Here is a 15,910-nt window from a genome sequence, read left to right on the forward strand (position 1 = left end):
TTAATCATAATTATAATTGAGTGGAATTGAGTCAACTAGAAAAACTAGTGAATACAGGAGATCATATAAGTGTTGCGTCACACCACTTCACTTCGAGACTGGGCTGGAAGTTCAGTAGAACTTACCAGTTCTCCAGGACGTTTGAAAGTACTTAAAGGAAAAGAGAGTTTGTCTCCGAGACACCTCCTCGTGGGGTACTGCTCGTGGGAACGTGAGGTCTGAGCTCGGCACGGGGTCCGGGCTCACGACAAGAGCACTTGAATGCATCAGCGGAGAAGCAAACTGTCCGATTACTTTTGGTCCTCTAAAATGTATATAAAAGGTTGCGATTCCGACTCAGATCACTGGATATGTAAATAGCCTGATGTTAAAGGTGTCAGTCTGCACTTCAGCCTTATACTCATTATTTCATTTTTAATTAAGCAATATACATTTTAATGGCTTTTGTGAATGGAATTTATTCAGCAAAGGCTCTAAATTTCATTCAATTTTTAAAAAGGTCTTCACAAAGGCTGCTTTAATTGAATGATTTAAAGAAGTCACTTTTGCTCTTGCTGATATGCTTGCTATATGACAAACTGAATCAGAATACAATCAGAAAATGCCACAACTATGGAAAGCTTACTGTATATGGTACCATTCCACCTGATTGGAGGTTTACTGGCATCAAAATGCAAAGATAACTCTGTATCATGCCTTGAGGTTGACAGGAATGTATAATAAGGACAAGAATAAATACAGGTATGTACACCAGGTGGTTATGTATACGAGTGATTCATTATTATTCACATTTGACAGCATGGTAAAAATCAGACAACAGGCTGAAAAAGGTCACTGATTCAAGTTTGATGATGACAACAACTAACACAAAGTTATTGTCATTAATTTCACACAGTCGTCAAGAGAAACTGAACTGAACTTTTCTCTGTGGTGTAAAAGTCTTTCAGAATTTTCTTGTCATGTCAACAAAACATTTTACCAAAATAAAGGTGTTTAGAAAAGCAACCACAAGTAAACGATTCTGAGAGCCTCAGTTAAACCAGGACACAATCTCTCAACAATTCTACTCCATTTTGGCGGTAGGTGTCAGTCGTCGTGGCAGGAGGAAGCCCCTTCCTAAGTTGCACCATCAGAGGGGAAAAATGGTCAACAGATTTTTTTTCTTTGGTTGGGTTGAAAATAAAAATACAAAAAAGATCATCAGTAACTTGCAGTAATGGAACTCAATTAGATCAGATAATTGTTTTTGCTTTGGGGACATTGTAAATGTTTTGGTTCCCATATCAGAGTCAAGATGAAGGTTGGTTTAAATGTATACCGGCACAATTCGGATACAATCCAGGATCTTCCTGCTCGAAAGTCCAAGCTTGGTAGAAATGGTGACATTTCATCAGGATATTGGTCCAAATTATGTCTCCAAATATACAGAGAAAGGATAAAGTAAATACAGACCAACATTCTTAGCTGGCCTTCACAACCTCCGGTCCAAAATTCAACATTTATATTTTCATAAAACTTAAAACAGCAGAAGACCATTCAATCTAAAGGAGAACACACACACACAAAATGTTCCTAATCCTGTGGCTTTAAAAATACTTTTTTAACTTTTGCTTCAATCATCCTTTTGCCATCTTCATCCTGAATCTGTGATCTCTCACGTTTTGTTGCAAATTTTCTTTTCATGCTCCCCACTAAGCTCTCATATCTGCAATGGAAAAAAAAAAAACAAGAGTGCTTTACAGGTACAATAGGAAAGAATTTTGTGTTAAGACATTGTTACAAGATCACTGTAAATCCCTTCCAATCACGGCATGCATTAAAATGCATATCAGTAAAAAGCAATTAATCTCAATATGAACAGGTTCTGGCCAGGACTGCTATGGTAGCAGATTGTAAATAAGATAAGATCTCCTACCTTCTAGCCATCTCTTCATCTGTAACATCCGTTTCCATCCTGGTGATATCTTCTCCCTCCTCCTCATCCTCATTTTTGTTCTGAGTGTTCATCAGTGCCATCAGTTTCTTTATCCAATGAAAAAAATTGTACAGAAATCAGCAATAGAAATACAGACAGACCCACATTGTACAATACAGACTCCTGCTGTACAAAAAAAAATCATTACATAAGATTATTAATCAAAGCCACACTGCGGTGAAATTTTCAGTCAAAGATTATGATACATTCATTTCAGAACTGCAGCAAATAAAAACAGGTTATAAAACAATAAGGATATAAAATACTACATGAAATACAACACAGCTAGCTGGCATTTACGTTGCATAAGGAAGTTAGATGAATACATTAAATTACCTCAACTTCAGGATTGAAGCCCTTGAATGACATTCTGCCGTACACCAACTCTTCACATGGCACAAAACTTCTTTCTTCGATAATAAAGTTCCTGCATATACCGTGACATTGTGAATATCAGCTTTAACAATTCCCTAAACCCATATAGACGTACACTGTGTTACCCCTTTAATTGTAATTAAGAGTCACGTCACAGCATGGCATAAATAGGGTCAGTACGACAAACGACCCGAAGTGCCAACGTCCCCACACCCGCATGTAATAACCAACTTACTCTTTAGCTTGAAGTTCTGGCAGGTCGAGATACCAGTGCTCGTCACTGATGATCCTTTTCTCCTCCTCTTCAAGTTGCTTCTTGACGTCAGCATCAAGACCACGCTGCATGAACTGAAGAGAAACAGGGATCAAGCAAAGTTATCTGGACTGAATGAAATGAAAAGAACACACTGACATGGCAGGCTTAGTAGCTAGCTACTTAAAAACCCGCTTATTTGTACTCGTAGAATACAAATACACGTTACGAAACAGTGTCCCCCGTCTTCGTACCTTCATGCGCAGGAGATTTTTGGAAAGTTTCGCTGCGTTCTCGTTTGCCATTTTCAATAACTTAAAATCACATATGGTGTGTTAAAACAGCACAAAAACACTACACGGACGCGGCCATCTTAGAACTCCACACGAGATATTTTTCTTATTTTGTGAATATATTTGTGAAGTATAATAACCTGCCTTAGCTGAATACCACCACCTACTGGATTGGAGTTTCCAGTAGAGAATCCTGGATCAACGCAAGCTTCAGTGGTTACCGGAGGTATTACAGTTTATTAAGCCAAAAAGGAAATTTCCCCATTGAAACTATGAATTTACCCAATTTGCGAAATGATACTACTTTCATTTCAGTACTTTTAAATTATAAAATGTCTTCACACTGAACTAAATACTCCTCCTGTGTGGCTCTCATTTTTCTGGAGCCGCACAAAAATATAAACCATTGTGCATGCTCTTGTGCCAGAAAAACATGTCAAACACGGCAGCGTCAAACTTGCTTCATGTGCCACTTAGCAGTTCTCACGGAAATCCATGGAACTGGTCTCCAGTTCTTATACACTGTATCTCGAGGGTTCTTATATATCTTGATGACCATAGAGATAATAGAGTTCAGTGTCCTGTACACAGAAGACACAGTATTGTAAAGCTAATATGTGGAAGTCAAACAGTGTCAAGAATGTGTATTTTTATAATGGAAAAGATACAAGTGATTTCCAAGCACAAGAACAACACAGTGCTGCCACCTACTGCCATGATCTGATCGGTCCCATCAGAATACTTTTTATTATGAAATTGCTGGAGGGATGCATATTTTAATACATATATTTTATCCACAACTGAAAGAGGCAAACCACCAGAATAAAACAAAAAGTTATTATTAAGAGTAGCTCAAGGTATGTAATATTAGCTTCAATTAGTCTTGTAGTTGCTGATGGCTGCTGATAGCAGTGTTTTTTATGTCCATAAATTATTGGAAAATGAAGTTTGATTTTACCGTATTAATCTACCAAAATAATCAATCAGCGCTATCAAGAGAGATCACTCATCAGATACACAGCATGCAATTCACAGAAGGACCCCTGTCCTGCTGAGTCTATGTCTTTGGTGTCATACTTTCAACAAGTCCTCAGTGATATTAGCTCCTGTCTGGGCACATCACAACAGCTGTTCAAAACACTAACAGTCCTCAAAGCCTCCCTTGTTTGAGATAAAAATGGATATTAATATCTGTAGTAGATTACTTGGAGTCCAATTGAAAGGGGTGCAGTGTGAATGGATGGTTAACATTCACAGTTTGTATTTGTAACTCATCAATTTAAAATTACCAAGTAAAATACTGATCTTTCAAGCAAATACATAATAATGTATTTATGTTATAATTAAGGAATAATGAAAGAAATGTGTTCAGAATCATAGCAACAGTAGCAGCTACAAAACAACCAGAGCACAATAACAATAATAATAATAATAATAATAATAATAATAATAATAATAATCATCATCATCATCATCATCATCATCAAACAATGTCAGCTGGCTGAACTGATGCTTGTGATCAGGTATAAAGCTGTAATGCACCTACCATTATTATGACAACCAAACATCTTTAGGCTACTGTAAAGTTTTACATGCGACAGTCATATAAAATGCGAAATGATTTGATTTTATGCTGGAGAAATGAGATAAATACGGCCACCGGATGTACTTCTTTTTGTTGTTGGCACCGAAGGTCATATCTTTAACCAATGAAAGTATAACGTTTCAGAATCGACCAATCAACAGTGAAATTTTCTTGTGTGCACCGGGGCCTGATCCGAGTTCAACCTAGCGAGCTAAGTACTTGAGAAGTAGGAACGATGAATTCACTGGAACAGGCAGAAGGTAGTTATATTATCCCTTCAACCTTGTTTGGTTCATTGTTTGTGAGTAACGGTGTTATGAAGTTTTCATGTTGTTATGGAGAACGTTAAGAAAAGGTCTCGAAATAGGGCATTAATTTAAAGCCTTTAGGACAACCGTGCCAAGCCGGCTCTGGGAGGTAGCTAGCTAGCTAGCTAGCTAGCTAGCTAACCTCCAGTAGCAAGTGTTCATTCAGTGTTTTTTGAAATGACTAATGTAACCGTCTAATAATAAGATTGTCCAATGACTGCTAGATAGTTAAAAAATATAGTCGGATAGTTGATTGGCGTTTTAGCGAACGCTATTTAGAGAGGTAACATTAGCTAATGTTAGCCAACTTAATATGCCAAACTAACGTTACCTAGCTTGTCAGTTAGCTAACATGCATCCAACTTCAAGGGATTACAAACTAGCTCGTTTGATCTATCGTAAGATGGCTGTAAAGTCCTATACATGTCCCGCGAGCTTTTGTCATTAGAGCAGAATGATGATGCTGATTAGAACAGTAATAGCAGCTGTACTGAATGTACACACACCAACAGATTACAACAGGCTAATTACCAGCATGTAGAAAATGCTCAGAACCGTAAGGTTAGGCATGCCCTTCGAGAAGCTGAATGACCCCCCTCCAGCTCATTCACTGAACATGTAGAACATGCACCTGGACCTGACACACATCAAACCACCTTGTGCATTCAGGAGGGGGCAAGGCATGGGTCACACCTATTTTTGGTCCTCGCACTTCACTTCAGTTGCACATACTGCATACTGGGGCTCCAAAAAGGTCTAGGGGAAGTTAGAGTGGAATACTACTCGGACACTCAAGACAGTGGGGCATTTTATTCATGTTTTTTTTTTTTTTTTTAATAATTGAAAGTACATACTTTGTACATCATTTTACTCTTGGTGGCTATTGTAATTTGTACATAGTTTTAGATTCTGATAGATATTGTCAACAGGGTGTACCATTTGGCCTAAATGTCGTACAATTTAGCAGTGAACCTCTGACAGTTTTATTCTGACTTCTAATAATTGAAATACATTTTAGGCACAATTCAGCGCTTACCATACAAGTACAAACGTCTAGTTTAGGACCTTTGTAACATCCATGTGTAAGCCTGGTAACGTGTTGCACAGGTATGGTAAATAAATGCCTGGGAATATGACATGTTGTTTGTTTTGGACAGATCTAAAGGCGTTTGAAAGAAGATTGACAGAGTATGTGTCATGTTTGCAGCCTGCAACAGGCCGGTGGCGAAGTAAGTCTTTGTAGAGTGAAATTTAAGCTACCATTTTAGGTGTTGAGAATATTTTGTATAGGTAGGTTAAACTATGTGCCATTATTGGACCAGTTAAGATAATAGTCACCTGCTCTGCCCTAACTTCTGTCTCCTCCTTTCAACAGTGATTCTGATCGTGGTATCTGTCTGTACAGCAACTGGGGCTTGGAACTGGTTAATAGACCCAGACACTCAGAAGGTCAGAGATTTCATTCATCTTTATTTTCTGCAGGACACTGATTTGTATTGCGCCATCATTAGTTATCGCAGTGGGCCACCCCTGGTTTAAATGTATGTTACAATGAATCTGTATGTGTTGGAAAGCAAACCTGAATTCTGGTACAGAGTTAAACATGAGCTTTTTTCCGAAAATTTTAAAGCAAGATTGCTTTTATTTTCATTTTTTACTGTTTAGAAATGCTCAGAACAGGAAAAGGGCCCTTTGCAATAGTTTGGGAACCCTTTTGGATTATTCTTTGTTACTTTTTAAAAAGATAATTACTAAGGCCCAGACCCAGGTGATTTACTTGTTAGGGTTTCAATGAGTCCGGGTGAGTATAATTCTAAGGCTGAACTTTTCTGAAGTGGAACGATTGAAATCAAGGTGCGGAAGACCAAGAAAGATTTCAGATAGAACTGCCAGAGACCTGGTGAAAAATGTAAATAAAAGGAATTTTGCTTTAAAATCTAAAGAAATGTCAAGTTTAACTTTTTTTTACCATTTAACATGGTCAGGTTTGCTTCTGTTCACATAGATATTGATTGAAAAAGGCTTTTTGTCCAGGCACACTGTTGTATGTTCTAATAATGCTGTTCATTTGGCAGGTGTCATTCTTCTCGTCGTTGTGGAATCACCCTTTTTTTACAATAAGCTGCATCACACTGATCGGTTTGTTCTTTGCTGGGATTCATAAACGAGTTGTGGCCCCGTCAATGTATCCTTTAAATAAATCAAAAATATACAGGCACCTGCATTATGTTACAGAAATAAATGCACAAAGCAGCCACCCTTTTGAATTGTAATTATTTATTTCAGGCTGGAATAATGTTTGAATACTTTGGCGTAAGCTGTTGTCAGCATCCTTCTTTGAAATGCTTTTTTTGGTTTGCTTTTTATGGGACAGAAGTTGACCCCAACCCTCCTAGTACATGGGCATGTCAAAATTGATTGACAGCTGTATTAAATTACATCCATTTCATCCAGCTCAAGAATCTCAAGAAGAAGTACAAGTAAATGCTTTTCAGAACACCATTTCATTGGTTTGTTGCTGGGTAGAAAATTGCAGGTTAACAGCAATGAAACTTATCACCCTTAGGTACATTAGTCTTACATCATTAATAATCTTTATACATTTACAATAGAATTAAGAATATTTACTAACTGGACAATCATTCGAAGTTGATAAATGCAAAGGTAATTTCAATAGGTGTTTCTCATTTAATAATGTACAGCTGCCTGAATTACATTCACGTTTTATGTGGTTTTTATTTTTAACGCAAACTCCTCAGAATTGCGGCCCGTTGTCGGACAGTACTTGCAGAATATAACATGTCCTGTGATGATGTAAGTTGTCTTCTGTTTTGTAATACATTTGCATGAAAGCCTGAAATTGGTGAGCCCCATAGATTAATTTACCAAGGGCTTGGAAGCTGCCTTCAGTAAGCAGTGAATTAAGGCTTTGGGTAGAAATGTTATCCTTGTAATAAAATCAATTGTGGTTATTTGGAATGGCCAATTTTTTAAATTCTTCTCAAACTTGTCTGTTTAAATTATTCTAAATTGTTCAAAATCTACCTGTTTTTCTCACTATGATTAAAGTGAACAATTTCTCCTTGTTCTTAAGTGATCTGATGAAATGATCTTCAAGTAGTTTAGGATGCGGTGAAATACTGAAAAAATCACCATGAATACCCGCAGGAACTGTAGTGTTTGTACTAATGCAATCTCTTTAAAAAAAATTTTTTTTTTAAATTAAAAAATAAATCTAAATATATATATTACTTTATTTTATTATTTCTTTATTTTTATTTCTTTATTTTTCCTTTTCCAGACGGGGAAACTGATCCTGAAACCACGGCCGCATATTCAGTAGCGCTTTTCTGTCTTCACCCTCTGATAGATAAACGTCTTCTTACAGAATCCTTATGGCAAGGAACAGGCGATAGGTCACATGTTTGCTAGAGTCATTCACGTGCGTAAGAAGAGGAAAGGAAGAGGTAGAACACTGAGTGGTTCTGCTACTCCAGTCCAAAGTGCAGAGGATCATGGGATGGTGCTTTTCAATCCCGTCAGTGTTGGCTGTCACTTTTGGAAGCCATATGTGTAAAAACACCTTTATGAGAGCCCTATGAAATGTTTTAGCCTTAGCCTGTTTATACATATCTGAGATGTTTTAAATAGATATGCTCTGTGTTCCTACTTTTTAACTGTTTAACACAGTGATAAATAAATATTAATTTGTGAGGTAAGGCTTCTTGTTCATATGTATGAGTGTGACCAAGCATCCTGAGTCTTGGTGTCTTTTACTGTATTTATCTGGACGTTGTATTGACCATTTTGGGCACAACCCAGACATTGAGAATTTGTGTGAATATATTTATCTTTTAAGTAGATTTAAAGGGTGGTACCAAAGCTGGTTTGTGTTCCATTACCTTGATTGTATTCAGTGCCACAGAGAAGCAATATTTCAATATTCACATTTGTCTCAGGATTCTGTCTGAAGCAAATTACTCTCTGAAATGACTTGATTAAATGTTTTTTTAAACATCATGCACAGTGTTGCTTATGTCTGCTTATTGTTAGATATTGGTCCCAGTCTAATAAAGCTACAGTTTAAATAACGAGTGAACAATCTTTTTATAATGAAAACATCATTAACACTGATGTAAATATTCAAACGTTTAAAATAAATTCCTGGTAATAACACTGTTAAATCAAACCTCTGAAGATATTTTGGTGTCAATTTGTCATTTTCACAATGGGTTTTTTACAGCAATATTGCTAAATTGTGTGCACATTGCTCCCCTATAGGCTATTTTCCACTGCTTGTGTCAGGTCTTCATATTTGATGATGAGTAGGAGCTCAGAAGGTCTGATGCATGCACACAATGTTGCATAGCAAATGTGGAAGAGCAAGCGGCTAAAATCCAAAAAGTGTCTGGGGCATATGAAAAAAAGAAATATATATATCCAGAGATATATAAAAAAGGGAGGGGTGGCACCCAAAAAATAAAAATGTCACTCGAGAGTGGACATTGGGGTTTGCGTCGATTTTGGATAATCATATCTTTGGCATTAAATCAGGTAAAAACTTTTTTCATAATATTTTTCATAATATTTCTCAGGAAAAAATATATGATTATTATTTTTTTTTATTCTACATCTGGAAACTTGAAAATAGAAAACTTCCTTCAGCTATTTGGTTGAATATCTTAACACTTTCTGGCCAAAACCAACTTTGACATTGTATGTATTTAAAATAAATGATCTATTCTACTTCTTTTCACTTGTGGTTGTTCTTAATCAAGATGTCTAGGTACCATACACCAAGTGGCGCTGATGTTGGAAGCCATCGATGTATGTTGTATTGTGAATTATGGTTCACTTTGAAACGATCAAAACATGCCACGATAGTAACAACTCAAATGTTTGTACATACGTAGGCCTTTTATACCTTCTGAAGTACACAAACTTCCTTTTTGATCGGAAACTTTCCACCTTACCAAATACTTGCTTGAATATGCAAGGCTTTTTCTGGTCGGACCCAAATTTGTATTATTTTTTAATAAATGATTTGCGTTACTTCATTTTCCTTATGGCTGTTATTAACCAAAGTCTCTACTCGTCTTAGAAGTCATACACCAAGTGGTACTGATGTAACAAGCCATTATTACAGCTTAGCATTTTGAATGTCCATAACTTTCTCTTTTAAGGTTTTTCCCCTACTTTAATGCCAATGATGTGCTGCTCCAAAATCGACACAACCCCCAATTTGCACTCAAGAGTGACCTTCCCCCCCCACTTATTTTAAAAGCCAATATCTCTAGAACAACAAATCCAACAGGCTGCATGTTCTCTACTGACTATATAAGGAACATTTATACAATGTTTTAGCAAAATTGGAGTGCTCACCCCCCACACTCGCTCAGTATTACTGTATCATACAATATTGTTGGTTGTCTCTAGGAATTCTTTCTCCAAAAATGCTTCCCCCTGGATTCTCTTTTTTTTTTTTTAAAGGCACTTTGTGCTCCTAGTAAATGGCTTCGTTTTGAATGTAATAGGTATTTGAACTTTTTTCACGGATGTCACTAAATCCACAAAAACTGAAATTTTTTTAAATAGTAGTTTTTTAAACAGAATAGTTTGCTTATTTCTCAGTGGTCCTTGAACTTAATTCCATTATTTACAGTTGTTGTACAAAGACATTTTAAAATTAAATTGTTTCACTTTATATCTTAATTTGGCTCATCTTATGTTATTTCCGATTTCCTCTCTGTGTAATGGTGAATACATGTCCTAAAGTTGTCCTGAAGCTTCAGCCTTTTTTTCTTTTTTTTTCTTTACATTTTTTTGTGTTGCTATTTTGCAGTTTGTAATGATTTTCATTTCTGGCTGCAGGCTGAACTCTCATTCTTTTCCCTGTCATCGAAACAAGATAAGCAACTCCGCTTTGCATGCAAACAAACCTGATTCTGGCAACAGATGTACATATCACTCTACACACAAAAGCATTCACTGGAACATCAAAGGATCAGATAGGAAGTTGACGTGTGTAGCCTACTGGAAGTACATTGTCAGCACAGGAAAGTGAGAAGTACAATGTAATGGGTGAAAGCAAAGGAAAGAGATTAGAATGTCACAGGTCTTGCTCGAGAGATGCATCATAACTTTTTCTAAATGTACGTTTAGACTGTTAGTCAGGTGATTGACTGAAATCTTTTATAAACCTTTGTGCAGGCTTATTTCATCCTTTTAGTTCCAGAATCCTCCCCATGATTTAATATATCCACTGTTTTCTGTTTTCATCAAATTTAATGGTTAATAGCAGTGTGGTTTGGAATTATTGGTGCTTCAGTGTCAGTGGGAATATTGGAGGTGTTTGAAGACATGGCATAGTGTAGACATGCTTACACCACTGACTACTCTGTTGACAAAGTCAGAGCACTTCAACTCCGCCCATTTGTGTGGATAGCAAATTTAGCTGCTCTACAAACATGATTACTTTCAGACTGCATACAAAATGGGCTAAGCATATATCGGGGGCGACATGGCACAGGCAGTAAGAGCAGTCATCTGGCAGTCGGAGGGTTGCCGGTTCGATCCCCCGCCCGGGCTGTGTCGAAGTGTCCCTGAGCAAGACACCTAACCCCCAAATGCTCCTGACAAGCTGGTCGGGGCCTTGCATGGCAGCCAATCGTCGTGAGTGTGTGTATGAATGGGTGAATGGAGAAGCATCGATTGTACAGCGCTTTGGATAAAGGCGCTATATAAATGCCTGCCATTTATATCACGTATCTTATGAGCATATTGTATCTTTTCATGTTGTGCATGCAGGACACAAATAGGTGTTCAAACCAGCAGGTATGGTTTTTTTCACAGAAGTTGCTGAACGTATGCTGTGGCATACTTGGTATGCTCATGTTGTATTGAATGGGCCCCCTTTTCTCAACCCTCCACAGAGAAACAGCTGTCCTCCATCCTGAAAATAGATTTATCGGAACTGCACAGTCATGTCATTTCAATATATAAAGGAAATAGCATCTAACGCTGTGTGGGTTAATAAATAATTCATGGGAATCATACAGTTAAGGAATAAAATGGAAAAAAGAAAATAGTATATGCATGCACAACTGGTTGGTAGTGCATCACAGAATAAATATAGTACTGTGCCAAATTGAATTGACAATGAAATAACAGTTGCGTGTAACAACAATATTGCCATGACAGAAGTATGATTTTTTGATCTTAACTGTGATTAAAGCAAAATGTCCTTTTCAGTCAGCAGTCTCTAGCCAAGACTTCCCATTTTCTCATGTTATTTTGATGTGCCTTGTATTTTTGAACATGATTTCTTTAGTTTGTTCCCTTTCTTCAAAGACTTGTTTAAACAAATCATTGGACCTTGCCTTATGCTCTAGTACAGTATTGTTGGTGGTACATTTAAAGGCACCAAAACAAAAATGCAGTTTATGAAGCTGGCACCAAAGTCACAACATCAGCATAACTTGAGTAATCCCTAGATAATAGTGCTAAGAACTTATTGGTTCAGCTTGATCACGTGGTTTGTGCCTTGGTTGATATCTGCATGTTTGATCCAGGTGGGGAAAGCAGTACAGTAGATTTCTCTGTTAATCATTGTCAATGAGCACTGCTCATATGGTGGGACAGCTTACCAAAAGGACTGGACAAAAGAGAAGGCTGAGACTACAGAGGCAATGTGACGGCAGCAGGATTTAATGTTTATCCACAGTTGTGATCATAGACCAGCCCCCCCCCCCCATGACTTACATTCTGTCTTAACAATTAATGTACTCATGTAATGAGTGAGTCAAGCTCACTCACGCAGTCTCAGCGGTTAAGAAATGGTATGACCCACCATAGGGGTGTCAGAAATTGCAGTAGAATTTAACTTCAGAGAAGGCTGGGGAAACACATTTGAATATTTACTATTAGAATTGTGTAGTCTATTTAAAGATTTTTTTTTAATAGACTACACATTTTACTTCCTTCTTGGGGTTCAAGTCTCAAATTTGGGGGTCAGATGCCCTTAATCCTTTAATGTCCTCACCAAGTAAAGAGCCATAGCAAACATAATATGCTCTACCAAACAGCCAAGAAGAACATTAAAGAGTTCTAAACCCACCTGTAGTTTTTATGCATATCCTGTGACGTACATTCATCAGGTGAGACATATGAGATTTTTCCTTGTCCCATTTCTGATCTACATTGAACTATCCTTCCTTTGTTTGTATGCTGAGGTTCAAAGTCTTCTGCTATTATTTGTGTCTGATCAGTGTGTAACATTAGCTTTCCATTTCTCGGCTTAAGTTTCTATTTCTCTGCTTAAGTTTCTATTTCTCTCTGGTTTCCATTTCTCTCTAGTTTCTGTTCCTCGCCATTGTACTAAAACAGAGCTGCCCAACCCTGTTCCTGGAGATCTAATGTCCTGTAGGTTTCCGCATGTTCATCAGCTCAACCATATTTGCAGTTATTGAATGAGATGTGCTTTATTAGGGTTGGAGTGAAAACCTACAGGATGGTAGATCTTCAGGAACAGGATTGGGTAGAATTACTTTTTACAGTACAGCACTCATAGAAACCATTGTAATTGCTATATTTTGTTGCCAACCCAAAGACACTCAAATAGATATATGCCCATGTTTCTCCCATGGGTTGTTTGTTGTCAATATCCAGCCTGAAGGCCTGAAAAAAGTTAATACGATTTTGGACTATTTTCTATTGGCCTATAAAATGTGTGATAGTTTCTCACTGGCTTGTCAGTGTTTTTTAATGTCCAGAATACTACTTGGGTTTTCACATAAAAATATTGCATTCATCAAAAAAGGCCCATGGCTGTTGCTGAAAGGGATTGGGGGCTGAGATATTTTATGTGTGATCTTATGCTGCTGTGACTTTGGATTTTGTGTGTCATAGGGAGGTCTGTCTTTCCCAGGATCCAGCAGAACCAGGTGCTGACTTATAACTCACTTACAAGTACTAACTGACTGAGTACCTGTGCAAGCTGGTTCTCATGCAGCTAGGCAACTCCCCCTTACACACACACACTGTTAATGAGACCATGTCGTGAATTTCTGCAGCTGAGGGGGTGTGTGGTTTTTGTTATTAATGAGAATTTCTAAAAACAAAAGTTCTTCTGGGCTATCACCGGCCCAAACTGATCATTATTACTGACTCTGCCCACCAAAAAAACATCCCCAGGTAGGAGGTTATTGATCCACACAACCAAAGTCTGCTATTTCCTGAGAGATCTAATCTGAAATATCGATATTTCCTAATTAACTTCACACTGCTTATTCAATTAATGCCAAACCAGCGATTTATTCCTCTGCCCTGTTTAATACCCTGGAACGCACGCTGTCTATATTTGTAGAGGAGGCCCCACCCCTATGGAAATGGAATATACTGCAATATATCACACATTTGTGGACTTATGTAGAAAATTCAAGTAGATGTAATGTATTACTACATCCTAAAATAATGAGCATATTTGTGTTACCATATATAGATTATTTCAGTATATTTTAGAATATATTCATAGTTCCTAAGGACTGCTACGTGTGCGGCATAATTACAATTGTGACATACTCGATAAGTGTGACAGTTAACATACTGGTGGCCAACACGGGCTACCCTGGCACCACCCTAGCTCAGCTTAGCACATAAGAAGGGCATAGCTAAGAGGCTGCTGCCAGTCTTATTACAATTGCAACATGGTTTAGGTTCCAACGGTTAATTCACATCTCAAATTAATGATTTTACAAATGCTGTTACAGTAGCTGGAAGGTGCCAAGAATACTGGTTTAAGTCTTAGCTTTTTACAGGTCATGCAGATTTTACTACACACAAATACACATACATGTAAACAAGCAAATGCATTTGTGAATGAAGTAATATACAGTCAATCTGTTATAACTGCTTCAGTGCTACTACTGAAGAAAAACAAGTATTTCAGGATGTACATATGTACATACTGTTCTTCTCAACATGCTTATACCCAAGCTATTATTTTCTATTCACTAAGTGCAGTATCTCAAAAAAGACAAACGAAGACACCTGTTCTGTCACATTGCCTTTATAGGTGGCATAAAAATGTTGCTCTTTGTAAGTCATGGTGTCATGTTACACCTGATTTCCAAAAGCCTGATCTGAACTGAGTCATCTGTTAAAATCGGCTCTCTAGTGACCTACAAGGTACCAGGCTGATTTTCATTTTCAGGTGCTGATTGTGAGGTTGATTGTTTTGTAGCTGCTACAATGTAGTTTTATTAAAAGGCATGTTAAGACTATATAAGTAAGCAGGTAAGCTGAAAAACATTGAAATTCAAGAAAAGCACCATGACAGTACTCTTACCAGTTACTTTACCATAACTTTGTTCTTAACGTTTTCAAACTTTTCAAAATGGCATATGTAGTTTAATTTGAGACAAAATGTACTCACCATCCAAAAGATCAATGGAGATGTTGCTGATAATTCAAATGTGTCTCCCTGAAATGTACACTAGGTATGTAAAAATTCAGCAAATTTGATCAATGGACAGATGAGAAAATAAGCCATTCATAATCGTCACATAAAAATGGCCTATGATTCGCAATTGTGCAACAATTTAGTACAATCATTATCATCGAGGAAAAGCATTCATGGTGTTAAGAGTAAAGACCAATATATGAAAAAGTAATTTCATGAAGGTATGGAAAAGAGAATACAGTATGCACTGAATCGTGGTTATTAAAGAGATTTGAATGCACAAATGAATAATAACTGAAAGACAATGGAGTGCACAATGAGAAGATTGCAGCCGGTGATAAGAATTCTGGAGTAAAGTGACAGTGGACAGTGGAGAACTTTGAAAGAACTAAAATGTCTTGACCAGAACTTTATCATTGGTAGAATTCCTTATTGGGAAGTTGAGAGAACGAGGGGTGAACATTACATGAAGAAGTAATACAGGATAAGAAGCACAAATGTTAAGATGAAATACAGCCCATAGAAACAAGTACAAGAACAGAACTAGAATAATGTATATAGGATATGGTCAATTCCCACCATTAAAAAAATATAAAGTAAACCATAGCTAATTTTTACATGCTAGATGTAGTCTCTAAAACATAATGGGTGATATTTTTAGA

At 37.2% G+C, this 15,910-nt stretch overlaps 2 protein-coding genes across 2 annotated transcripts; one reads left to right on the forward strand and one right to left on the reverse strand.

Moving 5' to 3' along the window:
• Positions 1 to 758: 758 nt before the first annotated feature.
• Positions 759 to 2,994, reverse strand: mphosph6 (M-phase phosphoprotein 6). The gene is made up of 5 exons (XM_061222392.1): positions 2,858 to 2,994; positions 2,586 to 2,698; positions 2,312 to 2,402; positions 1,916 to 2,022; positions 759 to 1,705 (listed from the first exon to the last, which is right to left on the reverse strand). The coding sequence occupies exons 1-5, from the start codon at positions 2,906 to 2,908 to the stop codon at positions 1,573 to 1,575; spliced, it is 495 nt and encodes a 164-aa protein (XP_061078376.1). The 5' UTR covers positions 2,909 to 2,994; the 3' UTR covers positions 759 to 1,572.
• Positions 2,995 to 4,604: 1,610 nt separating this feature from the next.
• On the forward strand, positions 4,605 to 8,809 carry cnep1r1 (CTD nuclear envelope phosphatase 1 regulatory subunit 1). Its single transcript, XM_061222207.1, has 6 exons — positions 4,605 to 4,741; positions 5,947 to 6,018; positions 6,165 to 6,238; positions 6,865 to 6,974; positions 7,549 to 7,603; positions 8,091 to 8,809. Exons 1-6 carry the CDS (start codon positions 4,717 to 4,719, stop codon positions 8,130 to 8,132), a joined length of 378 nt encoding a protein of 125 aa, XP_061078191.1. The 5' UTR covers positions 4,605 to 4,716; the 3' UTR covers positions 8,133 to 8,809.
• Positions 8,810 to 15,910: the final 7,101 nt, after the last annotated feature.

Source organism: Conger conger, chromosome 15 (assembly GCF_963514075.1).
Source record: "Conger conger chromosome 15, fConCon1.1, whole genome shotgun sequence".
In the NCBI taxonomy this organism is placed as follows: Eukaryota; Metazoa; Chordata; class Actinopteri; order Anguilliformes; family Congridae; genus Conger; species Conger conger.

What these genes read in the sequence shown, in the direction of transcription:
- mphosph6 (XM_061222392.1), bottom strand. Translation starts at nt 2,908, where the DNA reads ATGGCAAACGAGAACGCAGCGAAACTTTCCAAAAATCTCCTGCGCATG. An exon ending in AAAATCTCCTGCGCATGAAG is followed by an intron (nt 2,699 to 2,857) that starts GTACGAAGACGG and finishes GTTTCTCTTCAG; the next exon opens with TTCATGCAGCGTGGTCTTGA. An exon ending in GATGAAGAGATGGCTAGAAG is followed by an intron (nt 1,706 to 1,915) that starts GTAGGAGATCTT and finishes TTTCCATTGCAG; the next exon opens with ATATGAGAGCTTAGTGGGGA.
- cnep1r1 (XM_061222207.1), top strand. Translation starts at nt 4,717, where the DNA reads ATGAATTCACTGGAACAGGCAGAAG. An exon ending in TTCACTGGAACAGGCAGAAG is followed by an intron (nt 4,742 to 5,946) that starts GTAGTTATATTA and finishes TGTTTTGGACAG; the next exon opens with ATCTAAAGGCGTTTGAAAGA. An exon ending in TGCAACAGGCCGGTGGCGAA is followed by an intron (nt 6,019 to 6,164) that starts GTAAGTCTTTGT and finishes TCCTTTCAACAG; the next exon opens with TGATTCTGATCGTGGTATCT.